This window comes from Panthera leo, chromosome A3, assembly GCF_018350215.1.
Source record: "Panthera leo isolate Ple1 chromosome A3, P.leo_Ple1_pat1.1, whole genome shotgun sequence".
Taxonomy (NCBI): domain Eukaryota; kingdom Metazoa; phylum Chordata; class Mammalia; order Carnivora; family Felidae; genus Panthera; species Panthera leo.
This window is the reverse complement of record NC_056681.1, coordinates 29,196,917-29,221,672: the sequence shown is the minus strand read 5'-3', so window position 1 is coordinate 29,221,672 and position 24,756 is coordinate 29,196,917. Positions and strand designations below refer to the sequence as shown.

The 24,756-nt window shown below is 48.3% G+C and overlaps 1 protein-coding gene across 4 annotated transcripts; it reads left to right on the top strand.

The window, feature by feature from the left end:
* The first annotated feature begins 1,049 nt into the window (after positions 1–1,049).
* SNRPB (small nuclear ribonucleoprotein polypeptides B and B1) lies at positions 1,050–24,059 on the top strand. Of its 4 annotated transcripts, XM_042931428.1 has the most exons (9): positions 1,060–1,255; positions 2,881–3,111; positions 4,789–4,914; positions 16,515–16,666; positions 19,585–19,696; positions 21,767–21,919; positions 22,463–22,601; positions 22,920–23,045; positions 23,910–24,059. In XM_042931428.1, exons 3-9 carry the CDS (start codon positions 4,882–4,884, stop codon positions 23,945–23,947), a joined length of 753 nt encoding a protein of 250 aa, XP_042787362.1. In that variant the 5' UTR covers positions 1,060–1,255; positions 2,881–3,111; positions 4,789–4,881; the 3' UTR covers positions 23,948–24,059. The 4 variants fall into 4 exon arrangements, with proteins under 4 accessions (XP_042787360.1, XP_042787361.1, XP_042787362.1 ...); XM_042931426.1 differs by lacking the exon at positions 2,881–3,111 and having other exon boundaries at positions 1,050–1,255; XM_042931427.1 differs by lacking the exon at positions 2,881–3,111 and having other exon boundaries at positions 1,056–1,255; positions 23,778–24,059.
* The last annotated feature ends 697 nt before the right edge of the window (positions 24,060–24,756 follow it).

The window sequence follows — 24,756 nt, the reverse complement described above, 5'->3', positions numbered from 1 at the left end:
AGGCCAAGCCTGATGTCAGGGGCAGGGAGGTGCCGTCTTTGTATAGAGAAATAAATAATTGGGAACAGTGGTAAAAATCTACCATAAAGGCCTCTTTTATCCTAGTCCCCAGGATTAGCAAAATGACTGAGATGTGTTTCTTCTTACAAGAGGCTCAGAATCTAGTGAAGGTAGTCAAATAAATAGAAACTTTGCAACGTGGTATGAAGAAGGTGAGATGCCCAGGTTGGACAGAAGAGGGAGTGAGTCTCTGCCTATGGAATTAAGGGATGAATCCTAAGGGGGACCTGGCCAGCCTCCAAAGAGTACTGGCAACAGGGCGACCACAGTCCTCGGGGCTGAGATCCTGGGCGGGCAGTCCGAGTTGCTTCTCATGGTAGTTTAGCTTCGATGCCACCTGCCTCCTTTGGGACCGCATGAATGGAGGATCTCCTCTTGGGTTCATCTGGAGACACAGATGCACCGTTCTGATAAGGCCATGTGATAAGGAAGGTGGGGGCCACCTTCACAGAGTCACCGTGAGGCCTGGAGCATGACCTAAAGAGGAAGAACTTAGTTGAGACCCCGAGCCCTCAAGAGTTCAGGGATGTGGGATTGAACACAGCTGGAACCAGGGCCAAGGGAGGCGGGAGCTGAGTTCTGCATGCCCAGATTGGTCTGGGAGGAGACATTCTGCGCCTCTTTATCCACAGGCATTATGCCACGTCTTCACTCTGACTCACGCTCCAGGGAGCAGAGACATGGAGTTTGAATCCACAGCGTGAGGGTGGATAGGAACTGTATATTTTGACAGCTGAGGAAGAGGGGCGGGGGACAGACTTGAGGGCGTAGAGGCTGGAAGGGGGTGAAGTAAAGAAATCCGAGGAAGTCCTGAAGCCTGAGGCGCCATGTTGAATGAGGAGACGTGAGAGGACAGGGCCCCTGTCCAGGAAGCATGGGCTCAGGGCCCACGGTACAGCTCCCGGCAACGTTGAGTGACTTTTCCATCGCACAGGTCCTGGCTTCGTGGAAGCAAGATGGGCTTTCACAAGTAAGGCTCTGAGAAGTCACCCCAGGCAGCAGAAGTTGAGATGAAGTAACTTCTCCCCAGCCCTCTGGCAGAGTTTCAAGGCAGACTCCGGGCTATCCATGGGGCCCCGGCATTGCCTGATCCTTCTGCCCACTGCGAGCAGGACCGGGGGGCAGGTGTTGCCTCTGGAGGGCAGGGAAGGCACTTGAGGCCATGAAGACACAGATCAAAATCATACAGCAGAAGGTGAGAGCTGGTGGGTCTGGAGAGGCACCGTGGTGGGGGAAAGCGAGCTCGGGTTCAGCAAGAGCGCCCCAGCGACCACAGGTACGCCCAGGGGCTCCTTCCTCCCTGCGGGGCCTGGAGTCGCTGCCTTGGAAATGCCCATGGGCCGCCTGGCGCCCCACAGCTGCTGGTGCCCCTTTCCCCGGGGCTGCCTTCTTGTGCTACTGACCGGCTCCGAGAAAGAGGACAAGCCCCAAATGCTGGGGAGGTGGGTTACTTCCCCACCGCCCTCCCCGAAATGCTGGCTTGTTTCCCAGAGAACAGCATCTATTCTCTCTCGTGAAAAGGGGAAAGGCGGTCGTCCATGCCTGCGTCAGACATTGACTCACTTCATAATGAGCGGCTCCTGCGTTGGTGTGTTTGATTGTCTTTGTTGAAAAATGTATCCAAGATTAATATTAAGGGTTCAGGAGACTTTTCAACACGCGGAGTATTTTTGAAAAACCGACTATTGAACATTCTAAGTGTACTATCAAGTTTGACCCCATATCCACCCTATCTAATGCTGTCATGCCCTAGACATCTTTCTACCTTGTTATCGCGGAAGTTTTGGAACATACAGAGAAGTAGGAGCAAAGTTGTAATAAGGCCTCAGGTCCCGTCAATACAGCTTCAGTAGTCACCTATAATGGCCAGTCTTATGCCATTTCCATCCCTCACTTCCCTCATTGGATTATTTTAGAGACAAGTCTTGGACATGATAACATTTCTTCCATAATTCTTTTTAAAAATTTTTTTTAATGTTTTATTTATTCGTAGAGAGAGGGAGAGAGAGCATGAGCGAGGAGGGGGAGAGCGAGAGAGGGACACAGAATCCGAAGCAGGCTCCAGGCTCTGAGTTGTCAGCACGGAGCCCGATGTGGGGCTCGAACTCACGAGCCGTGAGATCATGACCTGAGCCGAAGTTGGACGCTTAGCCGACTGAGCCACCCAGGCTCAGTAATTCTTAATAATAGGTATAAAAGGGTGGTGGTGGTGGTAATACAATTTATTTCAGAAGGAGAAAGTCTGGCCTGGAGGGGCGTGTGATTGGTACCTGGCCACACTCCTCTACCACACGGTGGAGCCAGGATTTAAACCCGGTTTTCCTTGACTCCTAAGCTCCGATATCTTCTAATGTGTTGAATAGCCTTCTTGCTGCAACATAAATCCCAGTCTAAAGAATGTGGGAGCATATTTTCCAACCCTCAGGAATGGTGTTATTTGACGAATGACGCATATGGAATGCTGTCGTCAGCAGTTTTCTGGGAGAGAAGCAATTTAAATGTCAGGAAAGCATGAACTCTCTCGCCCGGCCAGGGTAAGGTGTTTCTGTTTGTTTGAAATTTGATGGAAGTGTAATAGATAACAAAGTGCGTAGTTCAAAAACATACTCAGGGCGCCTCAGTGGCTCAGTCCGTTGAGCATCTGACGTAGGCTCAGGTCATGATCTCACGGTTTGTGAGTTCAAACCTGCTTCAGGTTCTCCACAGTCAGCGCAGAGCCCGCTTCAGAGCCGCTGTCCCTCCCCCCCCGCCCCTCCCCTGCTTGCGCTCTCTCTCTCTCAAAAACAAATAAACATTAAAAAAACGTACTCTGATTTTCAGAAAGCGAACACAACCATGGGACCAGATCGAGATGCAGAACACTGTCACTTGTGAGCATTACATGCGTGTAAGCCTTCCAGTCCTCCAGTCTCCCCCGAGGATAACTCTAACCTGACCCCTAGCATCACAGATTATGTTTCCTATTTGGTTTTTAATGAATGTCATCACATCGTCCGCACTCTTCCGCGTTTGGCTTCTTTCATTCAACCTTGTGTCTGGGATTCATTTTTGGTAAGAATCGTACCTCATTTTGCACTGCAGTTTATTTTCATATGCAAAGGCCCCAACTAGCCAGCGTATTCTTGAAGAAGACCAAAAGTTGGAGAAAGATCTGTCATGGTGCCAGTGTCATTAAGGCAGCAGGGGATTGACATAAAGATAGACGGGTAGACCAGTGGCGCAGAAGAGGGTACAGAAATAGGCCAGCACATAGACGGTGGCCTTCTAGCAAAGGGGAGCTGAGGGAAGGGAGCCTTCCCAAGAAGTGATGTGATTGGTTACTGGTCACGACGCCATCTGTCATTTACATAGTGATTGGCGGACTGGAGAGCTAGCGGCAGAGCTCGCGCTTGCGGTCACCATATCTTAGTAACTGACGTTTGAACCATTGTGGTCGGGGTCTGGTGTTATTCAGCTAAACCGTGGTGACTCCGATTTGTGCACATCGGAACCGTGCAAAGCAAGGGGTGCCTGTACTTGAAAGGGGTGAGTTTTATGAAGCCGTGAATTTTGAATTATATCTTGATAAAGCGTCAGATTTTTGAAAAAGATGAAATGATCTGTAAGTGCCTCTTTCCTTGAAGATCCCTGCCATTCCCCTTGCCAGCTGTTTTGCATATGTGACATGCTGCGCTACGTGATGAGTGAAGCATTAGGGGCTTTTTTATAAAGTTTATTTATTTTGAGAGAAAGGGAGAGAGAGTGGGCACGGGGGAGGGGCAGAAAGAGAGAGAGAGAGAGAGAGAGAGAGAGAGAATCCCAAGCAGTCTCTGTGCTGTCAGCATAGAGCCAGACCTGGGGCTGGAGCTCAAGAACCGTGAGATCATGACCTGAGCCAGAATCAAGAGTCAGATGCTTAACTGCTTAACCGACTGAGCCACCCAGGCGCCCCAGGACTTTATTTTTAAAATAGCAGGCAAAGACAGCTTTTTACAGATCCCACTTAGTGACCTGCATCCCTCAAACATTCTCACTGTGGTCCCCGTCTGTTCACTCCCGCTTTTCTCTATAGCTGAAGATTGTTCCGTTTTCTCCGCTAAATCTTCATCATTCCCTGATGCCCAGCACAAGCCCCGTGCACATGTGCTTCTTTCCTTCTCCAGCCCAGGCCCCATGCTTCCACCTCAGAATTCCCCCAGAATGATCCTCAAGGTCACTTTCCCCTGCACTGCTTGAGGTTTGCAGGTTGAGTCACCGATCATTTCTGCGAGGAAATCCCAAGCGTCTGAGGGCCAGAAGTGTGTTTCATGCATCAGCTGTGTGCCCCTCAGATTTTAACACAAAGCCTAGGAATGCTTAGAAGAGCTTTATAGGGAGAACCGTGTGCTTTCAGAGAACTAGATCAATTTCTCACATATCCGGGCTCTCCAGGGCCACCAGATAACACCCTCTCACTCTGACAAAATGGATGGTTGGGGCGCCTGGGTGGCTCAGTCGGTTAAGCGGCCGACTTCGGCCCAGGTCATGATCTCACGGTCCGTGAGTTCGAGCCCCGCGTCAGGCTCTGTGCTGACAGCTCAGAGCCTGGAGCCTGTTTCAGATTCTGTGTCTCCCTCTCTCTGACCCTCCCCCGTTCATGCTCTGTCTCTCCCTGTCTCAAAAATAAATAAACATTAAAAAAAATTAAAAAAAAAAAAAAAAGAAAATGGATGGTGATTTGCTGTCCGTTAACTTACTGCTTATTTGTAGGTGCCGGTTACATTCCAGGATGTGGCTGTGGTCTTCACAGATTCAGAATGGAAGGGACTGAGCTCTGAGCAGAGGAACCTACACAAAGAAGTGATGCTGGAGAATTACAGATATCTGCTCTGTTGGGTGAGGCTGTGTTCTTTCCTTTATTTATATTGTCGAGATTTGGGACGCCTTGGTGGCTCAGTCAGTTGGGCGTCTGACTGTGGTTCGGGTCATAATCTCCCTGTTCCTGAGTTCCAGCCTTGCATCGGGCTCTGTCTGTGCTGACAGCTCAGGGCCTGGAGCCTGCTTCAGAGTCTGTGTCTCCCTCTCTCTCTCTGCCCCTAGTGCTCTGTCTCTGTCCCTGTCTCTCTCAACATATGACTAAACCTTAAAAATTTTTAATTAAAAAATATTGTAGAGGGGCGCCTGGGTGGCTCAGTCGGTTGAGTGTCCAACTTGGGCTCAGGTCACGATCTCATGGTCTGTGAGTTCGAGCCCCGCGTCGGGCTCTGTGCTGAGAACTCAGAGTCTGGAGCCTGCTTCAGATTCTATGTCTCCCTCTCTCTCTGCCCCTCTCCCACTTGCGCTCTGTCTCTTTTTCAAAAATAAACATTAAAAAAAATTGTAGAGATTTATTGGCTACCTACTATGTGCCAGAAAATGTTCTAGACACTTAGAACACATAAGTAACAAAATAGTAATCCCTTCCTAGTCTTTACTAGTAACCGCCTTCTGATCTTTACTTTCTAGTGTGTGGAGACAGGCAATAAACCATAAGCTTCATACCCAGGAATATCATAACATGGTAGGTTGGAAAGTGATAAACGCTACATAGTATAAAATCATAATAAACTAGAGCAGGATAAAGGAGTATGGAGTGTGAGAGGGTGGCTGGCTGACTTTTGCAGTTGGGGATTTGGAATTAATGAGGAGCGACCATGGGACCCAAAATATAACGTGGTGAGGGAGTTAGAACTCTGGGGATGTGGGGGAAGAACATTTCAGGGGCAGGGACTCGGTGCTAAGACCTTTAGGAAGGGATGTGCCTGTGGCCATGAGGAGCCTGCCAGGAGGCCAGTGAGACTGGAGACACAGTCAGCGAGGGGGAGAGAAGAGAGAGGTGCCTTCTGCAGTGGAGGGGACAATTACGTGTCAGTTTGTATGGCTTTGGGGTTTCGTAAGTCCTATTTTTTGCGTTTTCACTTATTTAAAAACTTACATTGGTTATTTAAACCTAGATTCATAAACACTTTCAATTAGGACATTCCCCTGGATCAGGAGTTGGCCAGCTTTTTCTGTAAAAGGGCCACATAGTAACTGTATGGTCTCTCTGTGGCTGTTCCCAGGTCTGCCCTTGCAGTGCTAAATGCAGACAGCATGTAAATGAATGAGCGAGGCTGTGTTCCAATAAGACTTTATTTGCGGCCCCTGAATTCTGAATTTCATATCATGTTTATGTGTCATGAAATATTATTATTCTTTTGACTTTTCCCCAACTATTTAACAATTTCAAAGCCATTCTTAGTTTGTAGACTCTCCAGAAACAGAGAGCCGGGTTTCGTGGGGCTCGAACTCGTGAACTGCAAGATCACGACCTGAGCCGAAGTTGGCTGCTTAACCAACTGGGCCACCCAGGCGCCCCAGACCCTGTGGCTTTTTATGTGTATCAGTCTTGTTTTAGAATGAGAAAACTCATGAAGGTGTCCACGTAGGTCACAGAGACTGTTACGTCCAAGCAGAACTGAACTGTGGACAGTACGTATCACTGTGAGTGCCGATGGCTTATTTAGTAGAAAGGAAAGGCTAAGGGTAATTGAAGCTGTTTATAGCACACAGTGCCTACTCGCAAGGTTCCTACGCTCACGTGTAGAAGATGATTTTGCCCGACTTTGCGGGTTGCTAGAAAATGGAGTGTGCGGAAATGGACTGTGAAGGAATTACTGGTGAGGAACAAATTGTGCTGTATGTTTATTACTAATTATAGATGTGGCCATAAGACATGCTGTCCTAGGATAAGGCAAAGCAGCCCAGCGGCCCCACTTAGGGCTTCTCTAACTGAAAAACTCTTTCTCTTCAGCAGAACCAAAGGCAGAAATCTACCCCCATGCCTCCTGCCTTCTAGCCGTCTCCTGCCAGCAATTTCTCAGCCAACATGTGCCTCAGATCTTTCTGGACTTCTGTGTAGGGCATCATTCCCATCCAGGGGGTCCTGGCCCAGGGCATCAAGAGCAGCAGTATTCTGCTCAGAGCTGCTGCACTGGAGACACAGAAGGTCATGGGAGGCAAGGTGGCCTCCCTGGTGTGCGAGGACCGAGGAGACGGAGACTTCGGGCGCATTCCCCAGCCCACCCCGAGGACGGTCCGCAAGAACTAGAGAAGGCAACATGGCAGGTCGAGAGAGGGCCCCCCTCAGCCCTAGCCCGTGCGCAAACAGACAAAGGAGTGAAAAAAGCCACAAGATCTGGAGCAGCCAGCTGTACGGAATGTGAACTAGACCGTAGCCCCAAATCAGACCTCATTACAAAGCAGACGGCTCACTTCCAGGAGAAACCCGATGTTTGCAGGGAGTGCGGGTGAGGCTTTAAAGTGAAGTCAACCCTCATCAGACACCATCGGACATGCTCAGTGGAGAAGCTTTATGTGTGCGGGGAGTGTGGGCGGAGCTTTAGAAATAAGTCAGTCCTCATTGGACATCAGTGGACTCACTCTGGAGAAGCCTTACCTTTGCGGCGAGTGTGGGTGAGCCTTCAGCGAGAAGTCCTCCTTCCTCAGACATCAGAGGACACGCTCCTGCTCCCGGGAGAAACACTATGCATGCCTGGAGTGTGGGCGAGGCTTTAGCCATAAGTCAAATTTGAAAAAAAATTTTTTTTAATTTTTATTTATTTTTGAGAGACAGAGAGAGAGAGAGCAGGGGAGGAACAGAGAGAGAAGGAGACACAGAATCTGAAGCCTGCTGAGTCGTCAGCATAGAGCCTGACACAGGGCTCAAACCCATGAACCGCGAGATCATGACCTGAGCCGAAGTCAGATGCTTAACCGACTGAGCCGCCCCGGTGCCTCACGTTGAATCTTATCAGACGCCAGAGGATACACTGAGGCGAGAAGCCTTCTGTGGGGGGGGGGGGGGGGGGGGGGATCCTGGGCAGGACTTTATTAATCAGTCAAACCTCATCCTGCACCAGAGAGAGAGATGGGGAGGCATCCCTATCTGTGCACAGAGTGTGAGTAAAGCTTCAGAGGCATGTTGGTCCTCAACAGCCTTCAAGGACACATTCAGGAGAGGAGGCTTATCTGTGCAGAGTGTGGGCAACTCGGCAGCCGTAAGTCAACCCTCACCGAACAAAAAGGATGCACGTAGGTGGGAAGTGCTGTGTGTGCACGGACCGCGGGTGGGGCTTCAGCGATAAATCCGGATTCACTGAACATCCAGCGGCCGACTTGGGAGAGGCGTCCTGTGTTCAGAGACCTTAGGAAAAGAGCAGGCAGGCGGGCACCAGGTGGCACATTTGGGGAGGAGCCGTGTGCTTGCAGGGGGTGTAAGACTCTCGTGCTCAGTCAGCCTTCTTCACACACTGGAAGGGTAATCCGTACGTGGAGATCCTGGGGAGCTCTGTCCAGATGACCCATTCAGGGGTCAGATTACCGCCCCTGGGGGCTGCACAGAGGAGTTCCTCACTAGGACTTGCTTGCAGCCACAGGGAACTGCACCCTCCCCACGGCGGGGGCTCCTGGCCAGTGACCGATTGATACGGGGAGACAGAACTCCAACGCTTGACCCAGTAGGGGCGACCCCAGAGGGTCATCTCAGATCCAGAGGCCCCCATCGGACTGAGTGATTTGGTTGCAAACATGTCACAGGGCTGCTGCTTCCTCTGCCCAGTCCTGCCTTCATTCCCCCAGTAAACCACTCAACCCGGTTTCATGGTCTCTCCGGGGAATCCACTCCGAGACATCCTGAGTGTGCGAGGAGTGTGGACAAGGCTTTGGCCATACGTCACCACTCAACAGACCCCAGGGTATACCGAAGAGAAGCTGTGTGTGTGTGGGAGGGTGAGCAAGGGCTCGGGGAAAGCCTCCGTATCCACCAGAAAATAGCTCGTGTGGGAGAAGCCTTCCGTGGACAAGGAGGAAAGCTTCGAGAGGCTTAAGCAGGATGTGAGGCCCCCATCTCGCACCAGCGGACACGCTCAGGGAGGGCTCCCAGGTGGAACTTTATCCTGATGTCTCTTCCGGACAGACTCATGAGGACAGAGACTGGCCACCGCAGACCACTACGTCACTCACCTCTAAGGGGCTTTCAGAAGTCTTGATGAGAGGGAAGATGGCACTCACAACTAGAGACCTGGGTTTTCCACTGTTTGTGGTCAGATGGAATAAAAACGTGGAAGTCTTTATGTAAGTAATCCAAGAACGGTCTCGTTTAATTTCCATACACCGATTCTTTCCCAGGTCCTCTTGTCCTTTTGTTCTACTGAAATCTTTGACACGCTCAGGCTGTGTGCCTTAGTCTCTGAGCAATCTGGAAAGGAATTCAAGTCCACAACCTGGATTTCCTGCATGAATTCAACCCTTGAGAATAAAGAAGTCCCGAATCAATCCAATAGATTTGTAGGGAAATCTGAGCCTTTGCATGGGAGGACCACCTAGGTTCTGGAGACATGCCAGCTGAAGGGAGGGCCCTCCCAGGTCTCTGGGGGACAGGTTGCCTCCTCTCCTAACTGGTCTCCTAACTGGAGATCTCCTCACCAGATCTCCCTCTGGTTTCTGTGACAGCTCCTTTCTCGGGAACGTTCCCTTCCGTCTTTCTTTCTGGTCTCTCTTCAGGTCCCTGCTGAATCCTTCTCTACCTTCTGGAAGCACTGCTGTTCCTTAATGGTCTGTTTATGTCCTCCAGTTTTGGGGATCCTTTAACCACATTCCTTCTGCGGCCTTCCAGATTCCAGGGTCAGGTCCTTTAACCACACCCAACCTGTTCTCCAGCCATGAATCATTGCTTTGGGTTGCTTAGCTATTCCCCATGTCAGTTCATACGTCTAAAGACCCCTAAGCATGGCTCCAATACCGTGTCCACTCAGCCCTCCATTCCTCAGAGCCAGTCCTGCTAGTGACCCCACCATCATCCCTCTACTCACTGGTCAAAGACAGACAGCCTAGTCATACACCTGCCCTTGTTTTTCAGCACTGAGATTCACAGCATAATCTTTTTCCTAATGGAAATGTGCTATAATACCATGCTATGCTTTTTTTATTTTCTCCTAATATGTATGATATGTATAAGGGGTAAAAATCCATGTTCTCCTTATGTAAAGATTATTTTTGTCTAGCCCTGTATCCTCGTCACTAATTTCAATCTAGAAATTGTTTTGGAGAATAGCCAAACACTCAGAAATGGACCCACAATGTATGGCCAACTACTCTTTGACAAAGCAGGAAAGAATATCCGATGGAATAAAGACACTCTCTTCAGCAAGTGGTGCTGGGAAAACTGGACAGTGACATGCAGAAAAATGAACCTGGACCACTTTCTTACACCAGACACAAAAATAAACTCAAAATGGATGAAAGACCTAAACGTAAGACAAGAAGCCATCAAAATCCTAGAGGAGAAAGCAGGCAAAAACCTGTTTGACCTTGGCCGCAGCAACTTCTTACTCAACACATCTCTGGAGGCAAGGGAGACAAAAGCCAAAATGAACTATTGGGACTTCATCAAAATAAAAAGCTTCTGCAGAGCGAAGGAAACAATCAGCAAAACTAAAAGGCAACCGACAGAATGGGAGAAGATATTTGCAAATGACATGTCAGATAAAGGGTTAGTATCCAAAATCTATAAAGAACTCATCAAACTCAACACCCAAAAACCAAACAATCCAGGGAAGAAATGGGCAAAAGACATGAATAGACACTTCTCCCGACACATGAAAAGATGCTCAACGTCACTCATCATCAGGGAAATACAAATCAAACCACAATGAGATACCACCTCACACCTGTCAAAATGCTAACATTAACAACTCAGGCAACGACTGATGTTGGCGAGGATGCGGAGAAAGAGGATCTCTTTTGCACTGCTGGTGGGAATGCAAACTGGTACAGCCACTCTGGAAAACAGTGTGGAGGTTCCTCAAAAAATTAAAAATAGAACGACCCTACGACCCAGCAATTGCACTACTAGGTATTTATCCAAGGGATACAGGTGTGATGTTTCAAAGGGGCACATGCACCCCAATGTTTACAGCAGCACTATCAACAGTAGCCAAAGTATGGAAAGAGCCCAAATGTCCATCAATGGATGAATGGATAAAGAGGATGTGGTATATATATATACAATGGAGTATTACTCAGCAATCAAAAAGAATGAAATCTTGCCATTTGCAACTACGTGGATGGAACTGGAGGGTATTATGCTAAGTGAAATTAGTCAGTCAGATAAAGACAAATATCATATGACTTCACTCATATGAGGATTTTAAGACACAGAACAGATGAACATAAGGGAAGGGAAGCAAAAATAATATGAAAACAGGGAGGGGGACAAAACATAAGAGACTCTTAAATATGGAGAACAAACAGAGGGTTGCTGGAGGGGTTGTGGGGGGGGGTGGGCTAAATGAGTAAGGGGGCATTGAGGAATCTACTTCTGAAATCACTGTTGCACTATATACTAACTAACTTGGATGGAAATTAAAAAATAAATAAATATTAAAAAAATTTTTTAATGTTTATTTTTGAAGGAGAGAGAGACTGAGCATGAGCAGGGGAGAAGCAGAGAGAAAGGGAGACACAGAATCCAAAGCAGGCTTCAGGCTCCGAGCTGTCAGCATAGAGCCCGGTGCAGGGCTTGAACTCACAAACCGAGAGATCATGACCTGAGCCACAGTCGGACGCTTAACTGACTGAGCCACCCAGGCGCCCCACATGTGTATAGCTTTTGTATGAAAGCAAAAGCATGAACTTTGTATCTTCAGTGAACCCGGCGATAAGCCAAAGAAACAATGCAAGTCAAAGTTATTGTTACTACTAGCTGGGGCTATGGCCCTGAACCCAGACACAGAAATATAATGGTTTAGACCCTGTGATGGGAAACTACAGGCCTGAAGGCCAAATCTGGCCTGCCACCTGTTTTTGTAAAGCGTGTGAACTAAGAGTGATTTTTCCATTTTAAATGGTTGAAAGAATCAAAAGAAGAAAAGTATGTGTGTCTGTAAAGTTTTATTGTAACACAGCCATATATTTGTTATGTTGTCTATAGCTGCTTTCATCCTATGATGGTTGAGTTGAGTAATTGCAGCAGGGACCACGTGGCCCACAAACCGTAAAATAGTAGCTGATCTGACTCTTAACAGGAAAAGGTTGTCAGTCCCTGTTCTAGACTGAACCTTAAGAACACTTTACCAAAGGCCAAGTGAATTCATGACCCCCTTGTCCTCGTTTGTGGAAATTGACAGGCCGATGGTGGCTAGGACTGGCATGGTAGCCGTGGAACAGATGACAACAGTCAGATTCAAGGCATTTTGTAAGTGAGGTCCCCAGGATTTGCTGACTGATTGATTATGAGGTGGGGGAGAAATAGAGGAATCAAGGATGCTCCCAAGTTTGTCATTTTGCTTTTTGTTTTTTAACTCGAGAAACTCCTGAGATCGGGAACACTGGTAAGAAGTGGGTTTGGGAAGAAAAGGGAATACAACAATCAAGAATCCAATTTTCACTGTGTTAAATTTAGGATACCTATTAGACATCCAGATCAAGCAGGCGGTGGATGTAAAAGGCCAAGAGTTAAATGAAGAACCCAGGGTCAGAGGAATAAATTTGAGATTCCTGAGCATTTATGTAATATTCAAAGGTCACAGGACTGGATGGGATTGGTTGATTGACTCATTCATTCATTCATCCAATCAAATATGTTTTGAGCCCTTGTTTTGTGCTAAGCAGTGTTCTAGGCATTGCACTAACAAAAAATACACAAAGGAAAATCTGTACCCTCAGAATTTCCATTCTAATGGGGAGGAAAAATAACAAATATATAGTATATTAGGGATCATTGTTAAGGAGAAAGGTAAAGCAGGGATGGGTGGGAAGGCTGCAGTTTTCAACAGGATGGCTAGGGAAGTCCTCAGTGGGAAAATGTTATTTGAGCTTAAGTCTTCAAGGAAGTGAAGTTGTGCACATACCTGGAAGACTAGCATTCCAGGCAGAGGCGACAGCAAACGCAAGCATGCTAAGGTAGGAGCGCGTCAAGCAAGTTAACAGAAAAGCAAGGGCGGTGGCTTCAGGAGAGCCGAGGGAGAGTGGTGGGAGATGAGGACCAAGACAGAATGGGCCGGGACATGGGGTGGAGGACAGAAAGGAAGGTGTGGAGGAGCATCTCAGGAACGGACTGAAACTAGGAAGGTGACCAAACATCTCCGCGAAGTTCAGCTTGACGTTAGCCCCGCCCCAAGCCCCGCCCCAAGCCCCGCCCCGAGCCCCGCCCCAAGCCCGCCCCCAAGCCCCGCCCCAAGCCCCGGAGGGCTCCTTGCTCACAGCTCCGCCTTTTGGCCGGAACTCGTGAGCCCGCGCAGGGACCGGAAGTAGCTTCCGCCCGACCCCATTTTATACGAGGCCGCTCTTCCGGTAGCGGCGGCGGGAAGCGGACTACTGGCGGGCGTCTAGGCCTCTGCCGAGGGGAATCCGGCGGGAATCGGAGCCATCAGAACCGCCACCATGGTGAGGAGGCGCAGGCGGGGGGCGCGGGAACTTCCGAGTCTGTTGTGGAGTAGGGGCCGCGACTGATCGGGAGGAGGTCACGGGTTGGGGGTTCATGGCGGTGAAGGCCCGGGCCGCGGCCGCCCCGTCCGGGCAGGGGAGACCCGGACCTTGGCCATTCGGCAGGGTGGGGGAGGGGAAGGCTGGAACTGAGGAACGGAGGTCTGAGTCGCTCGGTGGTGGCGAGGATAGCACTCCGGCCCTCCACGCCGCTGTAGCCACAGTGCTTGGGTTCCTGCAGGCACGAAGTAAACTTTTGCAGAATAAATGCATGTCTGGGGTTTCGGAGCAGGCATTAGAGCCGCGGGAGGAGTGGGGAAGACCCGGTGAGAGACTCAGACGTGTGAAACGGGGTCTGAGGAGGAGTTGCGGAAAGAGGTGGGGAAGACTTGTGGCCGAATCTAGAGAGAGTGCTTGGGTCCGGTAGATAGGAGGGACTGGGAGGGTGATCGGCAATGTTTGGGGGGAAGAATTCAGCTCGTTTGTTCAGCGTGTCTGTGTTTTAAGTATGCCTGACTTTTCAGGCCCTGGAGCCTCATAATGAAATGCTTCCTTCCTTCACCCAGTTCACTTTCTCGGTGGGGACACAGATAATCTAATCCAGAGTGATAGATAGGTAGTTGGGCATTACGTAAAAGTAACGGCGAGGGAGGGGCGGGGTAAGAACGCCGTCTGGAGTAGAGGATTCCTGAGCAGAGCCCTTAGACGTTGTTAGAAGTGTCTTCCCAACGAAAATGGAAGGGAATATTCTAGTTTGGAAGGACTACAAGAGCAAAGCAGGAAGGGTAGCACTATTGAAAGTTTCTGAAGGAGGAAGAGAGGAAGAAGACGGGAGGAATTTTACGTGCTGTTACATACAATGCTGTGGATGATGAGGTATACCAGTCAAGGATTTAGCCAGCAAAATGACACAAACTTAGTTGTGTTCAGAAAGATCACTGTGTTCTGTAGCTGTTACACTTGGGGGGAACCGAAAGCAGGGAATTGTTTGTGGGATTGGTTGGAAGAGTGGGCACTGGATTCAGTCTGTCTAGGTTCCAACCCGGCTTCCTGGCTGTGAGACAGGACAAGCTGCTTATCCTCTCCTGGCTTCAGTGGCTGTTGTCTGTAAAATAGGAATAACAGTTCTGATTTCTCGAATTAAATGAGATGTGTAGTGCTTGTCACAGTGCCCGGTACACAGTGAGCACCAAGGAAGCGTTAAGCTATTACAAGGTAGACCATAGAGGTTCAGATCTGTGTGGCTAGAAGCTGTGCAGTTACAAGCCGGTTAAAATAGTCGTTTGAGGGAGAGTAAACCACATAACCAGGGTCTCCAGGGTGTCAGTCAAGGTTCTGATCCATACATTTGTGGGCTCAAAACCCTGTTCTGGTCCAAGCTCACAGAGATGAACAGCAAGCACGGTGCCTGCCACAAAGAAGGCACTTGGGTGAGTTAGGACTGGCCCACACCAATCAGGCTGACAGGAGACTGATCTGCAAACGAAATGCCAGGTTGTTTATTTCTAGAGAGAGCGAGAACTGCCAAAGACATCTGACAACTTGCTCTGCAAGATCTATTTTGTCTCTTAGCAAAGCTACATTGGAATCCGGGCTACAAAGTAAAAAAGGTTGTTGGATTAATAAAGAAGTGAGAGCAAGTTCTATATTCTTCAAGACCATTATGTGTTGGAACTGATTAGTGCCCTGACCACCAGAAGGTCTCCCTCTTAAAGGTAGTCTTGGAGGCACGCCCATGTTTTTGCTTTAGAGATTCTATGCCTCTTGCCTCCAAGCCGATCATCTCCTTTCTGATGACGGATTTCTCGTTGATTGGATTTGAGTGCCAATCATTCCAGCACCTGTTTTACTTGGTCTTTAATTTATTTGTTTATTAAAAAAAATTTTTTTTTAATGTTTATTTTTGAGACCGAGACACCCCGAGTATGAGCAGGCAAGGGGCAGAGAGAGAGGGAGACCCAGAATCTGAATCAGGCCCCAGGCTCTGAGCCGTCAGCACAGAGCCCGATGCGGGGCTCGAACTCACAGACTGCAGAACATGACTTGAGCCGAAGTCAGATGCTTAACTGACAGAGCCACCCAGGTGTCCCTTTACTCTGTCTTTTAAACGGGCTGTGGGTGTTCCACGGCACTGGAGTCACACACATATAATCTGCACAGTGGCAGATGGCTAATTTGGTGGAGGGGAGTGCTGGATTCATTTGGAGGTACTTTTCACCCTCACCCCTGATACTGACACAGCATAGACATAGGCAATTGTAATATGCCTGTTCCTAAAAAAAGAGATGATTTTAGGGGCGTCTGGGTGGTTCAGTCAGTTAGATGTCCGACTTCGGCTCAGGTCATGATCTCGTGGCCCGTGGGTTCGAACCCTGCATCGGGCTCTGTGCTGACAGCTCAGGGCCTGGAGCCTGCTTCCGATTCTGTCTCTCTCTCTGTCTGTCTCAAAAATAATAAATCATAAACATTCAAAAAAAATTGAATGAAAGTAAAGATGATTTATTTATTTATTTTTTTTTAAAAGATTTATTTTGGGGCGTCTGGGTGGCTCGGTCGGTTGAGCATCCGACTTTGGCTCAGGTCATGATCTCACAGTCTGTGAGTTCGAGCCCGCATCGGGCTCTGTGCTGACAGTTCAGAGCCTGGAGCCTGTTTCGGATTCTGTGTCTCCCTCTCTCTCTGCCCCTCCCCCGTTCATGCTCTGTCTCAAAAATAAATAAATGTTAAAAAAAAAAAAAAAAAAAAAAAAAGAAAAAGAAAAAGATTTATTTTAAGGGCAGGGAGTAACCGGGAAGTGGGCAGAAGTTAGGGCTGAGCACAGGGTGATGCGGGGGAATTCCCAGGGGAGGGCTGTGGCTGGAAGACAGAGCTAAGTCTCGACGGAGCAAGATAGCCTGGTGGAAAAGAAAGTCACAGCTGCAGGTTTTAGGAAGCGCCGGGGATATATAGGTCCAAGAGAGCTGGCCTCTCATCCCGTTGCTTTCTCCTTACAGACCGTGGGCAAGAGCAGCAAGATGCTGCAGCACATCGACTACAGGATGAGGTGCATCCTGCAAGACGGCCGCATCTTCATTGGCACCTTCAAGGCTTTTGACAAGCACATGAACTTGATCCTCTGTGACTGTGATGAGTTCAGGAAGATCAAGTGAGAAGTGGGCCGCACGGGGAGGGGTGGGATGTGAGTTGCGAGGGAAGTGGAGCGGGTGGGTGGGCCAAGCGACAGGTGGTCGATGTAGCTGTAGCTGGTTCCTTGGTCTGCTCTCCTGCGTTAGAGGGCAGATTTAAATGGGGACGTTGGACTCCAAGAAATCTTCCTTAGCCCAGCAAGCCTCGCTCTCTAGTTCTAGCGGAGTACACGTTGTAAGGAGGGCTGCTAGGCTTTTTGTTTCTCTGACTGTGTGTGCCCCTGGGTACTGGGGTAAAGGGCTCTCATGTTCTCCCCACAGGTGTGTGAGGGGGGAGAGCTTGATTTTCTGGCCTCATTGCCTATTTGTAAAGCTGTAGCCTAAAGGGCTCTCCCAATGCAGCCTGGTCTGAAACTGCTTTAAGAAGCCTCTGACCCTCTTCAGGGTAAGTGCTCAGCTTCCCGTGTGGGTTTGGGGCCAGTGATTTTTGTTGGCGTTTATAGACACAATCAGATCTTTTCTACTTTTCTACAATTCCGTATGCAATTGGATAGCTCCCTTGTCCCACGCCTCACAGATCTTGAGCTTCTGGCCTCTTAAAAGACGTGGGCCAGCTTGTCGTGCATATTGCATTCGAGGCATCTTGAGGCCCAAAGAGGTTATGTGACTTCCATGATCAGTCAGCTCTCTTCTGCCCCATGCAGTGGTCCATATTAGGTTGTCGGTGGCTGTGATTTCCTTTTGATTCCCCTTGGGGCTGTTGTTTTCTTTTTGTGGCAAGAGGTCAAGAAGTACAGGATACAGTGTAATAAGGATGGCCAAGTGCCAGGGACACAGTAGAGAGGGGCCAGCAGATCAGTGTAGAACTATTCCAAATGGTCTCTTCTGTCTTTTATTTATTTATTTTTTTAAATTAAAAAAAAAAAAAAAAAAAATTTTTTTTTTTTTTTTTTTACATTTACTTATTTTTGATAGAGACAGAGCACAAGTGGGGGAGGGGCAGAGAGAGGAGACACAGAATCCGAAGCAGGCTCCAGGCTCTGAGCTGTCAGCACAGAGCCCGATGCGGGGCTCGAACTCACAGGCCGCGAGACCATGACCTGAGCTGAAGTTGGACACTCAACCGACTGAGCCACCCAGGCCCTCCATCTTTTATTTATTTATTTATTTTTTAATTTTTTTTTTTTTTTAACGTTTATTTATTTTTGAGACAGAGAGAGACACAGCATGAACAGGGGAGGGGCAGAGAGAGAGGGAGACACAGAATCGGAAGCAGGCTCCAGGCTCTGAGCCATCAGCCCAGAGCCCGACGCGGGGCTCGAACTCACGGACCGCGAGATCGTGACCTGAGCTGAAGTCGGACGCTCAACCGACTGAGCCACCCAGGCGCCCCAATCTTTTATTTTTTTTAAATGAAATTATTCTGATAATTAAAAAATGTGTATTAGAAGATAGATTTTAAAAATACATAAAAGTATATGAGGAAAAATTTAAATACCCAGAAAGGTTTGTTTCTTTTTTTTTTTATGAAAGAACAATACATGTTTTTAGTAAAAAAAAAAAAAAAAAAAAAAAAAACAAAAAAAGAAAGAAAGAAAGAGAAAATAAAGATAGGCCCAAAAGAAAAGGAAGAACTATCTACCCCCAGAAAACTCTTAATTTAATATAAAAAATATCATTAAAAGGAAACCTTTAAGTTTTTTTTTAATTAAAAAAAATTTTTTAAGTTTATTTATTTTTGACAGAGAGACAGAGTGACGGGGGGGAGGGCCAGAGAGAGGGGGAGAGAGAGAATCCCAAGCAGGCTCTGCACTGTCAGCACGGAGCCCTGTGTGCGGCTTGACCTCATAAACCGTGACGTCATGATTTGAGCTAAAACCAAGAGTCGGGCGCTTAACCGACTGAGCCACCCTGGCGCCCCAGAAACCTTTAAGCTTTTAAAAATCCAGGCATTTTGTCTTTCCTTTATTCTTAGGATATTGGTTTTGGCTTTTTCTTCCCTTCCCCTGTCTTGTTACGGTTATTTTATTTCCCAGTTTACATTTACAGCTGACCCTCGAACAACCCAGGAGTTGGGGTGCAGACTCCACACCATTGAAAATCCACGTGTAACTCTTGACTTCTCCCAAACTGAACTACTAGTCTACTGTTGGCCAGGAAGCCTTACCAACAAGATAAACGTTTGATTGGCATGTAATTAGTGTGTTCTGTTTTGTATATATTGTATTCCTACAGTAAAGTAAAAGAAACGTTTTTAAAAATCATAAGGAAGAGAAAATAAATTTATAGCACTGTATCAGAAAAAATCCGCATCTAAGTGGCCCCGCACGGTTTAGACCCGGGTTGTTCAAGGGTCAGCGGTATATTTTGTTCATCCTTTTCTGGTTGTTGCATTGGAACTGTTTTTGTGCTTTGAGGATAGAGGTGTAACTTCTATGAAGTTATTTTTCCTTTCTTCTACTTCTGAGGTGACCTGAGGGATGGAGTTAATAGTTCTGCGGGGTTGACTTGGTGGCGGAAGGAGGCTTGCGCGCAAGAGGGCTGACTGGGATTCGGTCGACTGGAGTTGTTCAGGCTGCCTCTTCACACAGACGAGGCCTTAAGCTGAAGGGAGGGAATAGGGTAATGGCAAAGAAGAGTGGACTGAGGAAAGACCTTCACCATGGTTACAGAGTAACATTTGAGCCAGGGCTGGGCTTTCTTAACTCTTGTCCTATCTCTTGGCCAGTGCTTCCTCTTGGCGTGGGAGACAGCCACCTAAGGGGTTATGAGTCAGCCTGTGAGGACTGTGCAGAGGAGTTGCTTTAGAGAAAGTTTTTGTACCATTTGTCGGGAGATACAGTGTAAAAATCTTGGAGGCCCCTAGGCAGGTGAACAGGAGCTTTACCCCCTTTCTGATGCTTACTTTTTTTGTTTCTTTCCCTAAACCCATCCCCAGGCCAAAGAACTCAAAGCAAGCAGAAAGAGAAGAGAAGCGAGTCCTCGGTCTGGTGCTGCTTCGCGGGGAGAACCTAGTCTCCATGACTGTAGAGGGACCTCCTCCCAAAGATGTAAGTCAGCGTAGAGCCGAGCGCGCCAGTGCAAGCAAGGCCAGGAAGCCTTGGAGAAGGGAGCCCCTGCTGTGAGCCAGGCTCTGCCTTAGCTTCTCTGCATTTCATTGCATAATTCACAGGCATCCTCAGATTTTTGTCCTCCTTTTACAGACAGTAGAATCTCCAAGAGGTTACCCTCTAAGTAGGAAGTAGTGATGGGGAACTAGAATTTGAGGGTTTCCAACTTTAAAGCCTCTCTTCTTCCTCAGTTGATGTACAGAGTGAGTCAGGACAAAAGGCACTTAAGGCCATCTGGTCAGTTCTTAATGTGATGGCAGTCTAGCTGGACAGTAAAAAGTCCTAACTCCAAACAGCAGAATGTATATATTTTGTACAGTTGGAGAAAACTAGTTAACATTTATGAAACATCTGCTGTGCGAAGCACTTCAGTATTTTAGCCACTTCTCGTAAGCCGTTTTTTGAGATGAATCATTCCCACTTAAGATAAAACAAACTGGGGTTAGCAACTTGCCCAAGGTGTCTCAGCCATTAAGTGGTGAGGCTGGCATTTGATCCCAGGCAATCTTGGTTCTGTAAACACCAGCCTGCACTTAGAAATAGACTAGACTTTAGAGCATCTAACCAAGTTTTCTTGTTTTCGTTTTAAGACATTGTCGTCAAAGAAATAATTTTTCTTATTTTTGTCCGTGTACATGTTTTTTTTTTTTTTTAACACATAATATGTGTGTAATACTGTGTTCTGCTTTTTCACTTAACATTGTAAACATTCTTCTGATTGCTGTATTTTTTTCTTTTTCTTTTAAGTTTGTTTATTTTGAGAGAGAGAATGGGGGAGGGACACAGAGAGAGGGAGAGAGAGAATCCCAAGCAGGCTCCACACTCAGCACAGAGGTTGAACTGTGAGTTCATGACCTAAGCTGAACTCGAGTCGGACTCTTAACTGACTGAGCCACCCAGGCTCCCCTGCTGTATGCTTTTTAAAAGGCATGTTAATGACTTAAAAATATTCCCTTAAGTGAGGACAGAGTAGTTATCCTAGTCATCTCCCTCTCTCTTTTTTAATGTGTATTTAGTTTATTTTGAGAGGGAGAGAGCGGATCCCCCAGGGGTCGAACTCCCCAACTTTGAGATCATGACCTGAGCGGAAATCCGGAGTCGATGCTTAACCATCTGAGCCACCCAGGTGCCCCCTAGTCATTTCTGTCTTTTTTGGACTCATACATTGAATCCAAAGGGAATAGGGAGCCTTTCCAATTATAAATGCCTGCAAGGGGTTTATCACATTTTTTGGTTGAAGCGTATGTCTGTATTCGTAACTCCTGGTGTCTGTTTCCAGTAGAAGTTGCTACTCATTCTAAATCTTCATGACTGCATCCGGTTTTGTTATAACCCCATCATTTACAGGTGAGGAAACAGCCCCAGAACTGTGGGATTACTTGCCCACTGTCACCTGCTAGGTGAGAATCAGAGCTGGGACTGGACTTCATTTCTCTTTGATGCCAGATCCAGTGCTCTTGACTACTATACCCCCCCTTTTTTTTTTTTTTTAAATATTTGTAATTTTAATTTTATTATATTTTAGGGTGTGCCAGCAGGCAGGGGAGAGGGACAGAGAGAGGGAGGGGGAGAATCTCAAACAGGCTCCACACTCCCCATGGAGCCCGACACAGGGCTCGATCCCATGACCCCGGGATCATGACCTGAGCCGAAATCAAGAGTCACACGCTCAACTAGCTGAGCCACCCAGGAGCCCCGGTGGTATATACCCTTCTGAATGGAGCCCTGGCCCTTTGTTGGTTTAATTTTCATAGGAATGCACGTAGGTTGAGTTGTGGTGTGTTTTCTCTAGACTTACTCTTAAGTTTCTCTAGCCTGCGCAGGGGTGACAGCTAGGCACATGATCTTGGATGGAAGAGGAATGTCATTAACACGTGGGTGGCTAGGTAGTATTTTTAAGCTGTTTGGTTTGATGTCCTATGAATCTGAGGGCCTCTCTTGGCAGTGGTGTTCCAAAGTGCACGGATTCTCTAGGCCCTAAGCATTTTAGCATATTTCTTTATTTTTTAGACTGGCATTGCCCGAGTGCCACTTGCTGGAGCTGCCGGGGGCCCAGGGATTGGCAGGGCGGCCGGCAGAGGAATCCCAGCTGGTGTTCCAATGCCGCAGGCTCCTGCAGGACTTGCCGGGCCAGTCCGAGGGGTTGGTGGGCCGTCGCAACAGGTAAGGGGTTGGGGAAGGGCACCGACTTCTCGTGGTTAAAATGAAGGACGGAGAGGGGCCCCACAGTTCGGGAAGAGTCCAGAAGGACCAACCTGTGACTCTCAGGCCGTCAGTATCTCATTGTCCTTCGTATGTAGTCCCAGACTCCCGTGAGAAGGGAAACCGAACGTTGTAAATTAACGTTGATGCTACTGAAGTAAAGAGATGCATGAAAGGTATTTTGGCCGACCACATTGGGGCAGAATGTTTCCACAACAGCATGTGAGGGAATGCTCTCTTACAACCGGTTATCCGTCATACTTGAAAATGCAGTTGCCTTCTCTGATTTGGAGTGGGCCTCCTCAACTCCGGTCTAGAAGGTGGGAATTGAGCATTCAGACTTGATCTTCTCTGGCAGGTGGTTTCAGATAGCCTGATGCCGGGAGTTGCAGCGTGGGGGATCGATTGGGTGTCGGCTCCGTCTTAACCACGTTGGGGGCAGGAGAGTGGGATGTTGCATTGCCTTCTGCTGTTCTGCCTGACCCCGATCCTGTGTCCTCTTAGGTGATGACCCCGCAAGGAAGAGGCACTGTGGCTGCTGCTGCTGCCGCCGCCACAGCCAGTATTGCAGGGGCCCCAACCCAGTATCCACCCGGCCGTGGGGGTCCTCCCCCACCTATGGGCCGAGGGGCACCCCCTCCAGGTGAGAAGCCTGTAAGGAGACCCCTGCTAATTGATGGAAGGTGCCTGCGCTGGATTCGTGATGAGACATAACGTTGACTGAAACTGGTGATGAGTTTGTGTAATTAAGCAGGATTACTCTGAGATCCAGCCTTGACTGACTGACCACGGAACTAGCTGGACAGGAGCCATGGGGAGCCCCACCTCTTTGGCTCAAGGCCCAGAGACTGGGAGGGTAGAATGGTCCATCCTCAGAACTTGGTGGACAGTTTTGTTACGTTCCCTGCTACCTTTTCAAGACAGACACTTGAGCTGTGTTCTTGGGGCTTTTCTCTCGTAGGCATGATGGGCCCACCACCTGGCATGAGGCCTCCCATGGGTCCCCCGATGGGGATCCCCCCTGGACGGGGAACTCCGATGGGCATGCCCCCTCCGGGGATGCGGCCCCCTCCCCCGGGGATGCGAGGTAAGTGCCAATAGCAGTGATTTGGACTTCCTTAGAGAGCATGTTGGGATGGGGAATGGAAGGAAGGTTGCCTTTTGACCGTACCCTCTGGGCTTTCAGGCCTTAAGCCTAAGGATATGCACTCTTAGAGGGCAGCTTTGTCCAGCAAGGGAGGAGGGGAAAAGTAGTTCTGAAATTGGCCTTCCCTCCCTCTTAGAGCAGTTAGGGCAGTCCTGCACCCGGGCACTTCTCAGTGCCATGGTGGTGTTCTCAGGGCACTGTGCGATCGTGCATTCTGAGAGTCCCCCACAAAGGTCATGGGATTGTCCTGTGTCCTTTGGCTTGACAATGTCTGGTAATGAAGAGCTTGCCATACTACTTACTACGTATATCTCTCTAACTCCAATTTGAGAAATGCTGACAGACTCGTCCTCTCACTTTATAGATAAGGAAATGGGCCCCGAGAGCTTAGTGTCCTGGCTCCCAGATTGGTGTTCTTTGCAGCAAGCCATAGTGGTCTCAAAGATAACCCACAGCCACACTGGTTGACCCCTGTGTCTCTAGTTCAGGTTTTTTGTTGATGGGTTTTATAAGCCTAGGAACCCAGTCTGTCCCAGAGAAGTCCCTAGTTAGCATATATGTTGTATATGTCCCTCTGATCACCGGGTAACTGCAGGGTGTGGGAGGCTGGGGTGGGGCTGGGGATTTGAGTTGCAGATCAGGCACTGACTAAACTTCTTACTCTTACTTCAGGCCTTCTTTGACCCTTGGCCACAGAGTTACGGAAGTAGCTCCACAGAGGCGTGGGCCCGATTACCACAGACCTGTTTGTTTGTTATGCCGTTGTTCTCGGAGTCTCACGGGATTGTCTGGTTTCCCTTTCAGGGCCCCCTCCCCCGGGAATGCGCCCACCAAGGCCCTAGACTCATCTTGGCCCTCCTCAGCTCCCTGCCTGTTTCCCGTAAGGCTGTACATAGTCCTTTTACTTCCTTGTGGCCTGTGAAACTAGTTTATAATAAACTCTTAAGAATATTATGAACGCGTCTGGTGTGTCTGTTCAATTTTAGAAAGCCTTTGTTATATTGGGTAGTTAATAGAGTCAGGAAAGGTTGCCTTGGGAAAGCTAGCCCTAATCTCTGCTGCTTCCCTTATGAAATATTTTACAGCGCATTTGCAGAGAAGCACAAACCTCTCTCCTACTGAGAGAATTAGCAACATTGAACTGCGAGCATTTCCACGTATCAGACTGGCAAAATTAGTTTGTTGAAGTAAACACTCACGTACCCTTGGCGACAGTTGTGAGTTGGCAGATCCTTTTTGGAAGGCACTCCTTGATAGCCTCTTGTGCATTACTTGAGATTATATTCATTTTTATATGATAAGGTAGGAGGCAAGTAGTAAAAATGAAAAACAATCCCACTGGAAGAGGAACAGTATTGGTATGACTCTCCCACCGTCACACGTGCATATAGCCTAAGTCGTGGGGCTCCGTGATTTCTTCCGCCTAGAGTCCATGTTCAGTTGATGGTCACTGAGCAGTACTGTAGTGCTTAGTACATCAAGCTTTGAGGTTACAGAAATAGGAAGTGGACGCTACTCTTAGGTTACTGTCTGGGGGAAGACGATTCTAGATGCAAAGGAGCCCTTGAGGAAAAAAGGTGATGCACTACTGGGGTGTTAGGAATTTCTTCAGGAACGTGAGGGTGGTTCAACACACACACCATAGAATACC

Coding starts and splice junctions, on each gene's coding strand:
- SNRPB (XM_042931426.1), top strand. CDS start 1,223: ATGAAGACACAGATCAAAATCATACAGCAGAAG. Junction 22,602..22,919: donor CCGAGGGGCACCCCCTCCAG/GTGAGAAGCCTG, acceptor TTTCTCTCGTAG/GCATGATGGGCCCACCACCT. Junction 23,046..23,909: donor CCCTCCCCCGGGGATGCGAG/GTAAGTGCCAAT, acceptor TTTCCCTTTCAG/GGCCCCCTCCCCCGGGAATG.